At 32.2% G+C, this 16,926-nt stretch overlaps 1 protein-coding gene across 1 annotated transcript; it reads right to left on the reverse strand.

The window, feature by feature from the left end:
- Nucleotides 1-2,306: 2,306 nt before the first annotated feature.
- Nucleotides 2,307-6,688, reverse strand: LOC132179461 (F-box/kelch-repeat protein At1g67480). The gene is made up of 4 exons (XM_059592191.1): nt 6,518-6,688; nt 5,157-5,226; nt 4,183-5,046; nt 2,307-3,098 (listed from the first exon to the last, which is right to left on the reverse strand). Exons 3-4 carry the CDS (start codon nt 4,710-4,712, stop codon nt 2,471-2,473), a joined length of 1,158 nt encoding a protein of 385 aa, XP_059448174.1. The 5' UTR covers nt 4,713-5,046; nt 5,157-5,226; nt 6,518-6,688; the 3' UTR covers nt 2,307-2,470.
- Nucleotides 6,689-16,926: the final 10,238 nt, after the last annotated feature.

A 16,926-nucleotide genomic window follows, 5' to 3' on the forward strand; every position in this document is an offset into this window, starting at 1 on the left:
TTATACAGTCGCACACTCGCATGGCATATATATACCGAACGTCCACTCCACGGTGGAAATAAATTTCTTCCGATCGATAAATTAACTTCTTTAAGGTGAAATGTGTCTTTTTACTAGGGTTTTTGAACGGTTATAACCGTCGGTTATTGAATATTCGCAATTAACTTAAGCTATTATTAGATTTTAATAATCACCGCCTAGATAGTTATCAGTTATTTTATAACTACGGTTAGCGGTTATTCAATCCAATAAATTATAACAATTTTTTTTTAAATGGGCTTTTAGACTTTTTAAGTGTTTTGAGCTTTTAATTTACTATTTTTTAGTCTTATTTTAAGGGTTTAAGGCCAAAAATGTTCCAAAAAATATGAAGAAAAAAAAAAAAAAACATGGCCAAATAAATTCTATCCCATAAACATGGCTAAAAAAAACATAGTCCAAATCCATTAATCCAATACAAATGAAAAAATTAAAAAGACAAATCTCAAATTCATTCATCCAAATACATGGCTTCGTCTGGATGTTTTATTTAATATTTTATTAATATAATATATTTATATTATTATATATAAATAAAGTCGGTTACCGGTTATAACCGCCTTGCCCTACCCCTAAAACCGCTAATTGCAACCGCTCTAGTCGGTTAACGGTTTTTAATAACCGACTACCAAAGCGGTTATCGGTTAGCGGTTATAAGTGGTGTATAACCAACCCACTTGAACACCCCTACTTTTTAGTATGAGAAAATAACATATCTTTTTAATATCATGTCCTTTTCACATTTTTTTTAATAGCTTAAATATTTAATTATAAATACATAAATATTTTAACTATATATTTATATTTTAATTATAGCGAGTTACATAATGATTGTTACTAAATACTTACTAATTTGATGCTTAATGATGATCAAGGTTGTTTAATGGAGGGTTTAATTATGGGTTTTGAATTCAGGATATTTATTTTCATGTTAATTGGAATGAATTATTTAACAAAGAGTAATGCTCCTATAATCATTCTAGGGTTCTCCCAAATGTGATGTGGCTTTTAAAATTACTGTTAAATTTGAAATATGATTTATTGAATTTTGATCTATTGGTAATTTTAAAAGCCACATCACATTTGGGATAACTCCAAGAGGACTAAGAAGACTTATAGCATTACTCTTTAACAAAATACATGGCTTATCACATGGATACTACGAACTTAAATTAACCAACAAATCAAATTCCAATCCAATCCATCCTCCTCCGTTTCATGAAAATTTATTATCTAAATTGCTTGCACCATTACTTTTCTAGTCATTTATAATTAACAACTTTAATGAAGAAAAGGATAAGGGGCCTATGTTGTCAATCCTGTTGAGACGTGGTTAATTACTTTTCATTGACAATGTTTTGATTCTTTTGAACATATTACAATTCCCAAATTGAAAATATTTCTATTAAACTAGCACGTGTCATTTAGATGTGATTTTTATATGCATTTTTAATAAGAACGATTTATTTAAATGCATGTGAAAATCACGCGTTCTGCTCTAGAGATATATGTTGATTTAATATATTAAATTTTATAAATTTTCTCCAATCAAATTTAAAATAAAACTTTACTAAGAAAAGGAAAACTATACTCACCCCTCAATAATCTATCCTCCAATTTATAATATTCTCAAAATCTTTCAATTTGTTTAATGTATGATACAAATTTACCATTAGGGTTGCAATGTCTTCCCTCTTTAAGTCAAATGACAAGCGTATCATATGACCTGCACATGATATAAAATGACCATTATACTCTCAAGTCGTGGGTCTAATGCCATCCACGAAAAGGCGGGATCTACTGTAACCTACGATTGGCCTTCCTTTTTCTTTTTTTTGTTGCTCTTTATTTCCTTGAATTTCTTTTGCCTTTTTTTTCGTTTTTATTTTATTTTAATTTGTCTTTTTCTGTTTTTTTTTTTTTTTTAATCTTATGTATGTATTTTTGTCCTTTTTAATAAAGTGAAATAAATATGCTCCAATATCTGGGACATCCCCTCCCTCACAAATCACAATAGAGACGACTACTCCAAAAACACAATACCACTTCTGAGACATGCTGCAAAAACCCCATTATATATCCTGATGATCTAAATGATTAAACTCGGTTCTCGATTCACTCTGGAATATGTATTCTAACTTCCCAAGGACGGTGAAGCGTAAAAATTATAAGCAAAAGATATAGGTAAATCAGATTTTTTCATGAAACACCCTGCACCCAAGAATAATCCTACCAGATAACACCTATTTAACAATAGGCATAGGAAATGTTTTGAAAAGTTAGCATCCACGAACAGAATACATATAAAGATACATTCAAAAAAATAGACTCCTAAGGAAAGAAACAGGTAATTGTGAAATGCAAAAGGCCAGCAAATAATAAAAATACATTCAAGACTCCTGAGAAGATCCTCAACCTCCGAAGAGAGCTTCTAGGCCTTGATTGTCACACTGCAAATGCACAAACCAGACGGCTTTATATCAGAAGTCTGCCACTCTGAGCCGGGGGCTGCATTTGGGTCATACAACAGAGTTCTGTAACCGGGTACATCCTGGAGTGAGAAGAGCAATAATTTTCCATCCAGTATTCCAAATCGAAAGCCAATGCATGAGCTTCCTGTCAATGGAACTGGCACCATCTTCCATGAATTGTCATCTGGAGTGAATATTGCCAGTTTCCGCTGGTTCTTCCACTCCATACAAAAGAGGTTCTTTCCCAGCACAGCATGAGCAGTGACCATGACACAACCATTCTTCATTTCACACCAGGTGTGCTTCTCAGTGTTGTACACATCAACAAACTTAGAATTTCCAATTGTGAAGCTAGATCTTCCACCCATGACATACAGCTTTCCCTCAAACCCGCAGGCAAAGCAACCCGACCTTGGCCGGCGAAGGCTTTCTATGAGGGTCCATTTGTTAGTATCGGGATTGTATACCTCCGCACTAGATAGATTGTCACCATCCATACCATAGCCTCCAACTGCATAAACCATACCATTAACCTCTGCACAAGCAAAGTCAAACCGAGCCACATTCATCTTTGCCGATTTACTCCAACTGCAATTACAAAGAATATGTCAACAAAGCTAGCACAAGAGACGGTAAAAATATAAAGAAAAAGAGGATCTCTAAAAGGTCGCCCTTTGAGTCCCTTATCAAAAACCAAAGTTCTTTTATGGAAGTTGATATATGTGGCTCCGATGTTAAAACCCCAATTCAAGACTTCAACTAAATGGAGAAGCCACCAATCAACACAAGTCAGCTGCAACTTGGTAAAACGCAACACCAACTGCGTACTAAAACAACCTAACCTTGAGTTGTTGATTTGCTCCCACCCTGCTTCATGGGTTGAAAAAGCAAACCACTCAGTAGTCATTAGTCAAAACCAAATCTCAACTGAAGTTGATTGATTTGGTTCAGTATGGGTGGAAAAGATAGAACCAACCATGATTAGTTCCATTCTAGATTGAAACACAAGCAAATGGACCTGAACCGTGTTGAAGTTATATACCCCAAAAAACAAGCTCAAACATCAATTTGGCACAGAATATTACAGAGGGTTGTCTACAGTATGCACACTTCTTGCTGCTGTCTTGCAAGAAAGATGGAGCTTATTCAAAACAGTCATTTGTGGACAGGATTAGTCCGGCATAGTCTAGAAGGCAATGTTATCTCATTAAACGTTTTTGTGGACAAAGCATGGACCTCTGTAGCGAATTTTGAGGTGATGTAATCCCGCATCTAATTCAAGGGAAGATCTTGATGTTGGAAGGCAAAGATATTATTAAATATGTTTCATCTGAGAAACTACTGATTTGGAACCAATCTTTGTTGTTATTAGTGACTGAACAATTGGTCAAATACTCCAAATCTGCTATTTCTTTCAAACAAAATCACCAACTTTTAAATGAAAGGGCATGATCTTATAGGACTTGAGAAAATGAGCTAAAAGACTCCCTACATAAATTAACGTTCCTAACCAGAAAAAGATTGCAAAATAAGCATGAATATACAAATCGCATAAAACCTTCAATTAAGTTTGACAGCTGATCTGACTCTATATCCCCAACAAGTTTAAATACATCAATCCTGTAAAAAGCAAGAGTCCCAAGCCTTCAAAGAAAATGCAACAAAAACATACCTGTCTAGGCAGGAATCATATTGGTAAACATCTGCAGAGGCAGAGCCAGTCTCATCAATCACAGAATAGCCACCCATGACAAGAAGCTTTCCATTAAGGACAACCACCCCAAACCCAGCTTTCACTGGACCAGGCATTGTTGGAAGAAGCCTGTGTTTATTTCCCAAACAATCCAGAACCTCCCAGTGGCTTTCCTTCCCTTCAGCATCCATGGTCAAGACATAGAGCCATTCCTCAAGCAAGCCAGCTAATTTCCGCACTGTGATGAATTCCTTGCTTTGAATAAATGACCTCCACCTTTTGCAGACACCACCCATAGCTGGGAAGTTGGAACGAGGAACAAGTGCAAGACAATACTTTGCAACATCATCAGGCAGCCCAGCTAGAATGGGGCTGTCAAGATCATAAACAACCTGAGAAGAGAAACAGGGATTGCTTTTCGAACATGCCGGTACATTATGCTTGACTGAACTTGAGAAACACATATTTGGTTCCGTTAATCTCTTCTTTCCACTCACAAACCCCAGCATTGACTGAACTGAGAAGCTATATAAATCTTGAAAGATATGGATGATTCTTGTTTTTTATCAACTTTATCACCCAAAGAATGTAAAATATGACAGAACTTTAATTAAAGAAATTCATGATATCCTTCACCAATAGGGATTCTACAAGACCAAGGCATAAAAGATGTTGCAGAACGAATCACTTGAGCTGTAAATGCCGAGGATTTTCTATGTTTCGTCCAGTCTGATTCAAATTCCATACCAAAAGCTTTGCTCTTACAGTAGTTTCTTTCTGTTCTTCTATGCAGAATATTATTGAAGCCAACGTTGTCCTTTCCTCCACACATTGCCCAAATATCTAAATACCATACAACAACGTTATCTCAACCTAGTCTTTAGAATGGAAATGTAAAAGAACTAATATTTCTCCACAAATTCATACAGCTGAAGATGACAGAAAACTCATACCAGTCAAGGCCATAAAAACCAGCAAGTCTTAACCCCCTGTAACTTCCATTTGATTCAATTCAAGGATAATCTGAACATATAGGAGCAAGTCAAGTCAATTTGAATAATACCAAAAACTTGCTCGGTAAAAAACAAACAACAAAAACTTGAATGCAACAGCATAAAATACAATGCCACAAACGGTTATAATTGATATTCTACTCACAGATTCAATAGAAGAATACAAAACTCTCATTTGTTGTGACTATCAATTTCAAAACACGGGGACTAAAAGGGCCTATGAGCCACTTGTATACACTAAAAAGCAAAAAGTAAACCAGTTCTTTTCCACCTTCCTGTGCTAAATTCTATACATCACGTTTCATGACCGAAAACAAAAGGTCATCACCTTATTTAAAGTGGTAGACAAATGAAATGGACAAATATAAACACTCCAAAGACCTTATTATATTCCTCTTAATTACTGAACGCGTAAACCCAAGGACCACTTACCCACCCACCCACCAGTATGATAACAAAAAATGAGTATGGAAACACAAAGATGAAAGATCTACACAACTTAGTGCTGGTGAGGCTATCACGGATTGATCAATTACTGCTATTCAATTGAAATTGTTCTTACTCATCTACAATTAAAATAATAAAATTGCTTTTCAATTGAAACAAGAACAACCCAGATCAGATCTAAATCCTCGCCCAGAAATTACAAAACAAAAGCTTAAATAACCAGATCTGAAGTCAATCAACTGATTAGTGAACGACAAAATGAAACTTGACGAACCAATTAAAGCTAACAGAACAAGATTAACTATGCGAAGTAAAAGGTTGAAATAGAAGATACAAAAAAATGAAGTGAAAGCTAGAGGTCACAAATTGAAATCCACCCCAGCCCCCAAGAAGGCGAGGCAGTGCAGAAGATAGAGAAAAGAAAATAAAATAAAAAATCATGTACGTTTTTTGCGCATGAATGCAAATCTAAACTTATGGGAGCTAAAACAGCAAACGTGAGAGCAATTATATCTATATCGTATTCGGCATTAAGAGCAAGACACAACCATAAAAATTATTCAAAAACGAAAAGAAAAAGTAATACATTTTTGACAACCCAATACAAAAACTACAACCTTGTAATAGATTATAGTCGGCACAGCTAGTATAAGCGAGAAACAAGCAAAAAGATAAAACATTTGATAAAATGCTGCAACACCGAGTAAATCGATCTAATGAAGACAAAAAAAAAAAAAAAGTTGCAGAGAAGAAGCATCTGAATTAGGTGAGCAAATGGTGGTGGATCTGAAATCAGAATTTAGAAACAAAAACCAGAACGAGAGAGAGAGGAAAAGGGTAATCAAAAATATTACCTGGAAAGCAGTAGATTATCCAAGTCGATTGTTGGAATTGGGAGGATATACGAGTTGATGACTGGTGAGGCAGCGGAAGACACAATTTATAGGACCCAAAATAGCAAGGAAGATAAAAGCGACAGGCACGACGACCACGTCAGAGGACAATGAGATATGTGCCCAACCGGTAAGGAACGAGACCACACGCTCCTGGGTGTTCCCTATATAAAGGAAAGGAACACTAGCATTAACCTATCTTATTATTTTTCTGTGTCAAAGTTAGAAAAAAAAAATGGGGATAAGATTGAGTGTGCGTACTCAGACACAGTTGGCTCCGTCTAACTGGTCTGAACCGCACGAAAATGCTATATCGGGGATCATGATTCTTTCGTGGTCAACGTCAATCTGCTTGGCGAGCCTCGAGGGAAGTTGGGTTCTTTTGAGGTGTTTGTCGGCACCTAAATGTGTTCTTGGTTAATAATAATAAAAAAAAGGTGATAATGAGTGATTAACAGTTTTGATTAATATAATTAGAGATAAGATTTGTTGTTAAGATATTAATAGAGCATGTGATGTGTTTTTTTTCTTACTAAAAGTTCGAGATCTTTTGAAATGGAGAGGAGCATGTCCATTATATGCTAAAATTGTCTCTCTCTTTTTTTTTTTTTTAATGAAATTGCCCTTTCCATACAAGTCACATGTTTCTCTCTATTTCATTTTTGAATACTTAGGCCTCGTTTGGTTCGCGGAATGTCCAGTCCATTGAAAAATGATTAGCTACTACTATGAATAGAAGAGTATGGAATAGATTAGCTATTCATATTCCTTTGTTGGGTTGTAACGCTGGAATAGACTAGCTAATTATATTCCTTCGTTTAGTACAATACAATATGTTGGTAAATGAAATCATATTGTGGTCAAATTTTCTAAAATACCCTTATAATATAAATACAATTTATATTATTAATGACTTTCATTTTTTTTTTTTTAAACATAAACAACTTTACTATAATTTCTTTTTCTTTTTTGTTTTTAATTATGTCAGATATGTGGCCTTTTTTTTTTCTTTTTTTTTTGCAATTACGCTACAAAATTATTTATATAAAAAAAATATAGTTGGAGAAAATAGAATCAAACTCAATCTTGAAATCAAAAAAATATAGTTGGAGAATGTATAAAAATAAATAAAAAAAATTTTTTGCACTTGCAGAAAAACTGTACCATAAGAATTAGAGAGAAAATAGAAAGAGAGATAAAAAATAAAAAAAAATAAAAAATAAAAAAAAAAAGAAAAAAAAGAGTGAACGAAATATAGAGACAGATAAAAGAGACATGAAGATATAGAGAGAGAGAGAGAGAAGAATCAGAGAGAGATCAAAATTTCATCCCACAAGTGGGGTCTTTTTTGACAATTTACACAATTAATTTAATCACACAGGAAATGATTAGCTAAACCACTCAAAAATGAGTGGTTTAGCTAACCCTGTGTATATGGGATTAATAGTCTCATAGGAATAGACTATTCCCAGGAGTAAAGTGTTACCAAACAAAATATTAGTTATACCTAGTATTAGCTAGTCCAATCTAAGGGTCTATTCCACAAACCAAACAGGTTGCCAAGTATTGAAATCTTAAGAACCGTTTAAGACTAATCTATTTTTTGAGGCTTTTTGAAATTAACTTCTGGGAGCGGTTGTTGAACATGCTAGTTGTCAATGATATAATATTATAATCTATGGAGGATTGAAAATCATTTTCCACTGCCCTTTTCTTTCAAAAAATAAAATAAAAAATCCTCTAGTTAATCACGAGCTCTCATTATTTTGATTTTCTTTTTTACTTTTATTGCATTATGCATACATATCAACAATGAAAAATGCTAACCATATTGTACGTACAATTTACATATATGGTTAGTTTATACGCCGATGTAATTGTTACATCAGTCATCAACTAAAAAAAGATTATCATTATTGATGAATAGCCCAACAATTATTTTTATGAATGACCGACTATCTACTTAAATAATTATTACGGATGGTTGAGCAAGATTTAGTTGTCAATACCACCACCGTAGGTCGGGGGTGGCATCAATCCTTCGATTTAGTATTTTTCTTGATTGGCATAATAACACCAAAGATTGTACGGAAAATGCTATGTGCAAGCGCAACTGCACAAGGTTACAAACTTTAAAATAATGTGCTAGAAAATAATTCATAAAAAATTATAAATTATAAAATTAAATTAAAAAAAAAAAAGAAAAAAGAAAAAGGAATTGAAGCATATTCAAATCAATGTTCCAATAATCACTACATTTTATGTCTGATCCCATCGTTGTACTACGCGCTCTTATTGAAATTACAACAGTCTAGCCTACTAATATGTAAGAAAAATCTTAATGGCATATATTTTTTAATATGGACTATATAGTTATCATAGTGGTTTGATTGTCACCTTGACAATAGGAATTAGTACATGGATTTGAGTGTATGAATAGTCACGAAGAACGAAAATGACAATACCATAATTGAGAAAATACACAATGACACAAACGCCAACAAGACCCTGAAAAATATTTGAGAAATGCTAGATTTATATTATGATTTTATTCATCATTCATTTAATAATGCTAACATATCACTCTTGAATAGTTATTGAATATCTTTTTATTTTTATTTAACAAAGATTAATTCAGTTAGTAGTCGAGAGTGTCACCTCAATATTATTGATTATCTAACTTTACTCATAATAATATTTACATCAAAATCACGTGATCGACATTATGTTTTTATGCGATAAATATACAAAGATGACATAATGTATCAGTATATATCACTCGTGATTTTTATTTTTTATTTTTTCTATTCATGTCAATTCACGTGGATCGAGTTGAAAAAAAAAATGTTGTAGATATATCTGTAATTTGACATTTTATCAAATCACTCCATATGATTTTAAACGCATCAAATCACTCTTTCAAGGCATCCATGTGATTAAATCATTCTCTCCTTCAAATTTTTTAATGGTGAGCAATGACATTAGGCTAATGGTCATATCATGTCCAATAACATTTTAATTAACAAATGTACATGTAGTTGAGTCAACACCAATTATTATAAAAAATGAAAAGTAAAGGGAAAAAAAAGATGAAAGAATGGTTGGGGTCATCAAACCACGCAAAATGTCTTATGTGATTCCTACCACCTTTAAAGCCTTTTAATGGTTGGTGGCCAAATCATCCCACAAATTTTGAGGCCTCAATAACTTTTTTTTTTTCTAGGATTTTTTCTAGGGCCATCCTGACCGTTAATTGGAGGCCTCTCTAATCCAAGAGGATTGGGGAGGATCCGGATCACAACTTTTGCCTTATTTATTTTTAAAAAATAAAATAAAATAAAAAATGGAAAAAATGTTTGAAGCAACCCTATCTATTTTTTGTCTTTCTTTTATTTGGTATTTTTTTAAAAATGAAAATTAGTATTTTTTTTCATAATAATGTCATTTTTTTCAAGAAAATGTCATTATTATGAAGAAAAATACTATTTTTCATTTTTTTAAAAATATTACATAAAAGAAAGGCAAAAAATAGATAGGGTTGCTTCAGACATTTTTTCCATTTTTCATTTTGTTTTTTTTTTTAAAAAAATAAAGAGTAAAAGTTGGACTTTTGTTGGGCAAAAAAGTTGGGCTTTTAGCATTTCTCATTTTTTAATATGGGCTATATAGTTATCATAGTGGTTTGATTGTCACCTTGACAATAGGAATTAGTACATGGATTTGAGTGTATGAATAGTCACGAAGAACGAAAATGACAATACCATAATTGAGAAAATACACAATGACACAAACGCCAACAAGACCCTGAAAAATATTTGAGAAATGCTAGATTTATACTATGATTTTATTCATCATTCATTTAATAATGCTGACATATCACTCTTGACTAGTTATTGAATATCTTTTTATTTTTATTTAACAAGAATTAATTCAAATATTAGCCGAGAGTGTCACCTCAATATTATTGATTATCTAACTTTACTCATAATATTTACATCAAAATCACGTGATCGACATTATGTTTTTATGCGATAAATATACAAAGATGACATAATGTATCAGTATATATCACTCGTGATTTTTATTTTTTATTTTTTCTATTCATGTCAATTCACGTGGATCGAGTTGAAAAAAAAAATGTTGTAGATATATCTGTAATTTGACATTTTATCAAATCACTCCATATGATTTTAAACGCATCAAATCACTCTTTCAAGGCATCCATGTGATTAAATCATTCTCTCCTTCAAATTTTTTAATGGTGAGCAATGACATTAGGCTAATGGTCATATCATGTCCAATAACATTTTAATTAACAAATGTACATGTAGTTGAGTCAACACCAATTATTATAAAAAATGAAAAGTAAAGGGAAAAAAAGATGAAAGAATGGTTAGGGTCATCTAACCACTCCGTGGTTCCTATCACCTCAAAGCTTTTGAATGGCTGGTGGCTAAACCACCCCACAAATTTTGGGGTCTCAATAACTTTTTTTTTTCTTAGAATTTTTCCTAGGCCAATCCTGACCATTAACTGGAGGTCTCTCCCGTCCAAAAAGACTGGGGAGGATCTGGATCCCAAATTTTGGGGCCTCAATAACTTTTTTTTTTTTTTTTTTTTTTTTTTTTTTGACAAGACACTTTCAAAATTACGTGACAAAATTATTTTAGTGTTGACTCAATAATATGTGCAAATATCAATTTGTTATTGGATATCATTTACTCAACAGTCTCTGTGTCATTATTCAACATTAAAAATTGCAATATAACAATACATGATTTAATAAGTTTTAAACTATAAGAATTGATTTGATAGAGGGTTTTACTTTCTCTATTATGAAACCTATACATTTGTAGCTCTTCTACATGAACGCTTGGAATTTTGGAAAGAAGAACGTCAATTTTTTACTGAGATACATGCTTGGCCACACGTATACCCCACAGCTCCTCATTCAATTAAACGGAAACACGTGTTAACAAGTGTTTTTTTCTCGTCCATGCTATGACAACGAGTGGTAGCCAAATCTGCTGGTTTCTTGAGTTTATGCTTTTTACCTCGATTCAGGTTTCGTTTATGCTTTTTAAATGATTGCATTTTATTTTTTTTTGAGAAAATATTTTTATGTAACATAAAAGTAGAAGTAATTTTGAGTAATTTCTTATTATTTATATTTTAAAAAGAGAAAAGAAAAAGTGTAATCAAATTGGATAAGGACACCACCTTTCCATCTATTGCTTTTGAAAAAAAAAAAAAGAAAAAAAAGAGTAAAATAAATAAATATGAAAAATAATATTACTCCTTTATATTTTTGTCACATGATAATATTTTTTTAAATTAGAAAAAAAAAAACATTCCAAAACACATTAATAATCATACCCAGATCTATATCTCCTGCGAAGAGTTTATCCAATGCCCCCAAATAGCGGGAACGATTAATTGTTAACCAAACACATGGCAGATCTGGACATGTGGCTTCAACTAGTTACAACATTCACTGGATGAGATTGAATTTGAATATTATATATCTACAGACTACAGTCTACAGAGGCCACAAAAATGGTTAGTGGCGCGCGCATGATCCGAGCAAAAAGTGGTGAGGGAATCACTTGTCCAAATCAGCCCCAGGAATCAGGATATGTTCATGTTCAACTATAATTGACATCTCTGGTGTTGATTAACATCAGATGATTGTTAGGAATTTGGACGAGAATATAGGTTTGTGGCATAGCTGAAATCATATGTTATCTTGGGCAAGACAACTATTGCTACGGCTGCCATTCGTTGATATTCTTTCTGTATTGTTGTGCAAAGTTCCACATCGTAAGCATCAAATCTGTTTTGGACATTTGGTGTTTGATGGTATAGTAATGGATTAAGTCTTTTAAAATTTTTTTTAAATGTAATGTGACTTTTAAAATTATCGTAATTTATTAATTTTTAATTTATTATAATTTTAAAAGTCACATCACATTTAAAATAATTTTAAGAAAAATTTTAAAAAAATTTATAACATTACTACAATACAAGAGGAAAGACGTGGCAGTTTTCTTTTTCTTTAATCTTTTTTCCGTAAGCAATAGATAGGGAAGGATGTGTCCTTATCCAATTTTATTATACTTTTTCTATTCTCTTTTTAAAATATAAATAATAAGACTACTTTTATGTTACACAAACTCAATGTAAAAACTATTTTTGCGTTCTGAAAATATATATATATATATATAATTTTAAGTTGTTATTATTTTTGAACCACAGAAACAAAACAAAAAATAAATTCGTCAATTCACATTTCCAGAATTATTGACATACACGTGTCGTGTTAGTCAACTGTGAGACTTATCGGTCAAAATTGCTAACCTTTCCAACAAATAATTATTGTGGTGGTGGAACATGACCAGCAAGTGACGTATACAGTTTTGAATTTTTGGTGATTGAGGGGGATAAGGTTTATTTTTCTTCGTGAATTCGACGGTTCGGGGGTGGTTGGATGGGCTGGGTCAAACGTGGAATATGGACCGTGGAGTCGGGTCGAAGATGACGGCGCACGAGCCATTGGATGTGGGCGGGACCGACGCTGACGGGAAGGTAAATGGAGGGTCGGATAGCTTGGACTTCCAGTTAGGGGCAGCTAATGATCCGGATGGGTCTCCGTAGACGTGTACTTGGGCAGAGTGACGAAGGATGGCACGCAGTTTCGCAAATCGATCTTGCTAATAGATGGGTCTAGTGTCTATGCACTCAGACAAAAGTTGTTGTACACAATTTCTTTTACATCTCTTTTATACCTGCCATTAAAATTATTTTAACTCCCCTCAATCACATCACATGAAAGAAATTACTGCTTTTGAGTTTTGACTTTTGTCGCTATAGCATATAAACAATTATTTTTTTCACACATTATATGCAGACTATCTTTCCTCTTTTATTCCGTCAAAGGGTAATTTAATTTTTAATATTATCATTATTATTATTATTTTTAAATCATTCTTTTAACATTCCTCTAAACGAGTATCAACACCCTTATCCACCTTTCTATTTAAATAAGTAACTTTGATCTAAGAGAGGGGAGGGAGCCGGTGACTTTCGAACACCCTATCTTTTTCTTTAATTAAAATTATTTTTCTAATAAAAAAAAATGAATTTTGAAAGATATATTCGGCTAAAGTTTACACGGAATATCTGAAAGCAAATGATCAATCCACCATAACATGCATTAACAACTTTGATAGCTTCGATGCCATTGATCGTTGCCGTGCACCTTTGGGTTTGGATCAACTACCGAATTTTTTTAATCGAATCAAACGTATAATGTCTAAACCCGCCTAGACTTTTGATCTTAGCCAATACGTGGATACACGCATTACTGAGATTTCAATATCCACCTTACTTTTGCAATGTTCTAAGCACCCATTTTTATATATATATATATTCTACGAGGGAAAAGGGTTACAAAGGGCTAAGCACATTGTTTTGTTTCTTCTAAGCTCATGCTTATGACTTATGAGCTTAACCCTTTATTCTGCTTGGTCAAATTGCACTTAATTTCTTTTAACAAGTAGCTAGCTAGTTTTTGACTGGTGATGGTCTTAGTATTTGAAGAAGGGTGTTAATTTTACTATAATATTAGATATAACAACATGATGAATAGGACGAAATACTCTCTCTTTGCTTCTAAATAAGTGATATATATAACACAATCATTAGTAAAAAAATTAAAAATTATACTTTTCAATTTTATTTTTTTAAAAAAAAATTGTATGTATTTTAAAAATAACTTTTTATAATAGAGTAATATTAAAAATTAAATATATATTTATGAGATTTTATTTAAAAGAAATATCATATATATTTCGAGACTAAAATTTATGATATATTTTGAGAGAGAGAAGAACATAATCGAGAAACAACAACGTAAGAGTCTATTAGGAGAGTATTGATTTCAAAATTGGTAGCGAGTTGAAGATTATTCGTTTGAGGATAGAGATTGAATAATCTGAAGCTATGAGGCATTATCCACGAACACGACCTAATTAATTACTTAAGAATATGGTAAAAAAAAAAAAAAAATTACTTAAGAATACTACTATTGTAAACAGGGTTTGAATTGGTCGGACAATAGAGTATTACTATAAATATAAAAACAAATATAATTTCGTGATCATAAATATTATCTCTAATATTTAAATTATAATTCTAATCCTAATGTTATCAATAATGATGACTTATTATTGTTGAGGAAAATCAAGCATAAACAATAATCAGAAAAATCAATGCAACTTTGAAACATGTATAAACACTATCTTTAAGGTGATAACTATCCCCACTCGAAAGAGTTTGTTGCTGGGTTGCAAGTAATTCACCATCAGAATACAACAATTCTGAAGTTTTGTTCTTCAGAGTTTTTTTATAAAAAAAAATCGTGTATTTGACTAGTAGGATAGAAAAGAAAGTTATGAAATTCGTAAAGCAAAAGCTCTATTTATAGATTATGGAGAGCAGTTACAAAAATGATTAAGTAAAATGAATTTCATAACTTACAAGATATAAGTGGATAGTTGAATGGTTTGAAGGTATCTCTTCCAATTAGAGTTCAACGTCCCAACGGCTGCAGTTCAGCTGTTTAATTTTTTAATAACTGCTTACTCAAGACTGGCCGTGTTCTGGGCGTGTGTCTAGGCCTACGTGCGCCCAAGCCCAACTCTTTTAAAATGTAAAATGTTTATTGTAATAGAGGGGATTCGAAACTCTAACCTAGGAGCTAATTAGAAGACCCTTTAATATTAAGCACTTATCCATGTCTTTAATATTACAATATATACAAATCTATAACAATTATCTCTAAGTTATTCTAGTCCTAAAATAACTCCTATTAGCCCGAACAATCAAATAGCATTGAGGATTAATTCTATTGATATTGAAGTGTTAACTAATATTACATACTTACAGTTTAGAATCTCTAATAAACATATTATATTATTATATTGAGGTAGTTCAAGAAAAGCATATAAGCTTTTACATTTTACACCAAAAGATTTTTTCTAATTTAAATAAGTTTTCTACAGAAATCAAACGGGGTCTTAAGTCAATTGATGATTCTACAATGCGAAATACATTACAATATGAGTATCAACTAAGTTAAAGCACCAAAACAACCAAAATAAAAGAACTTCAAATAAACGAACAAAATTAAATGGGGTCTTAAGTTAATGGGATAAATGCAAAATTAATTACTATGGTTGGCCTAAATTAGTAAATTAAAAATCGATCCATTTGGTGTAAAAAATAATTAAGAGATCCTCCAGTAGGCCAAAATAACAATTTTATTCCTTGTAATCAAATTTCATCAAAACACTTAACGAATTCTATTAGTGTGATATGTCAACACCAATAAAAATGATGACACATATCCCTCTTAGTAAAAAAAAAAATTAATTAATTAATTAATTATTTTTAAATAATAATAATAATAATAATAATAATAAAGGGGTAGCCAGCAAAACCTATGGGGTGGCTCACAGAGTCGCAGGCCACCCTTGAGGTGGGGGTGGCCCCATATCTAGCTACGGGTGGCCACACACCACCCCCAACCAGCCAGGGGTGGCGGCGAGCCGCCCTCACCCCCTCTAATTTTTTTTTTTTTTTTTAATTTTATATATTTATATTTTGAATGTATTTTTTATTAAGACATGTGTCATCATTTTATTAGTGCTGGCATGACATACTAATGGAACCCATCAAGTGTTTTGACAGAATTTGACGGTAGAGATTAAATTTTTATTTTGGTCTACCCCGATGACCTCTTAATTATTTTTTATACCATATAGATGGATTTATAATTTAGACCAACCATATGGACTTATTTTACATTTATCCTAAAATTAATTGATTGGATACTACAATATATATATACATATATACCTCTTAATTATTTTTTATTCCATATGGATGGATTTATAATTTAGACCAACCATATGGACTTATTTTACATTTATCCTTAAATTAATTGATTGTATACTACAATATATATATATATATATATAAAGACCTCAATACATCAAAAGCCCGAAGCCCACACGAAGCACTCATCGCGTAAGCCTTGCCTATCCCACGCCTAGAGGAGTCTCCTTTAGGGATTGTGATCCCCAACAATCTTTTAAAATTGCCGGCCAACACTTTTGCAAATATAAGCCATTGGATATATCTAATAGCTTATAATAAGACACCTACTACTAAAAGGTAGGTGGCATATTTCCGAGGTTAAATTTTTATTTTTTTTTTTTCCCTCCAAAACTTGCTTATTCCTTCTTCATTTGCTTCTTCCTTTTTCATCTTTTCCTGAAAAAAACAAAAAAACAAAAAAAACAAAAAAA

This window comes from Corylus avellana, chromosome ca4 (genome assembly GCF_901000735.1).
Source record: "Corylus avellana chromosome ca4, CavTom2PMs-1.0".
Classification (NCBI taxonomy): Eukaryota; Viridiplantae; Streptophyta; class Magnoliopsida; order Fagales; family Betulaceae; genus Corylus; species Corylus avellana.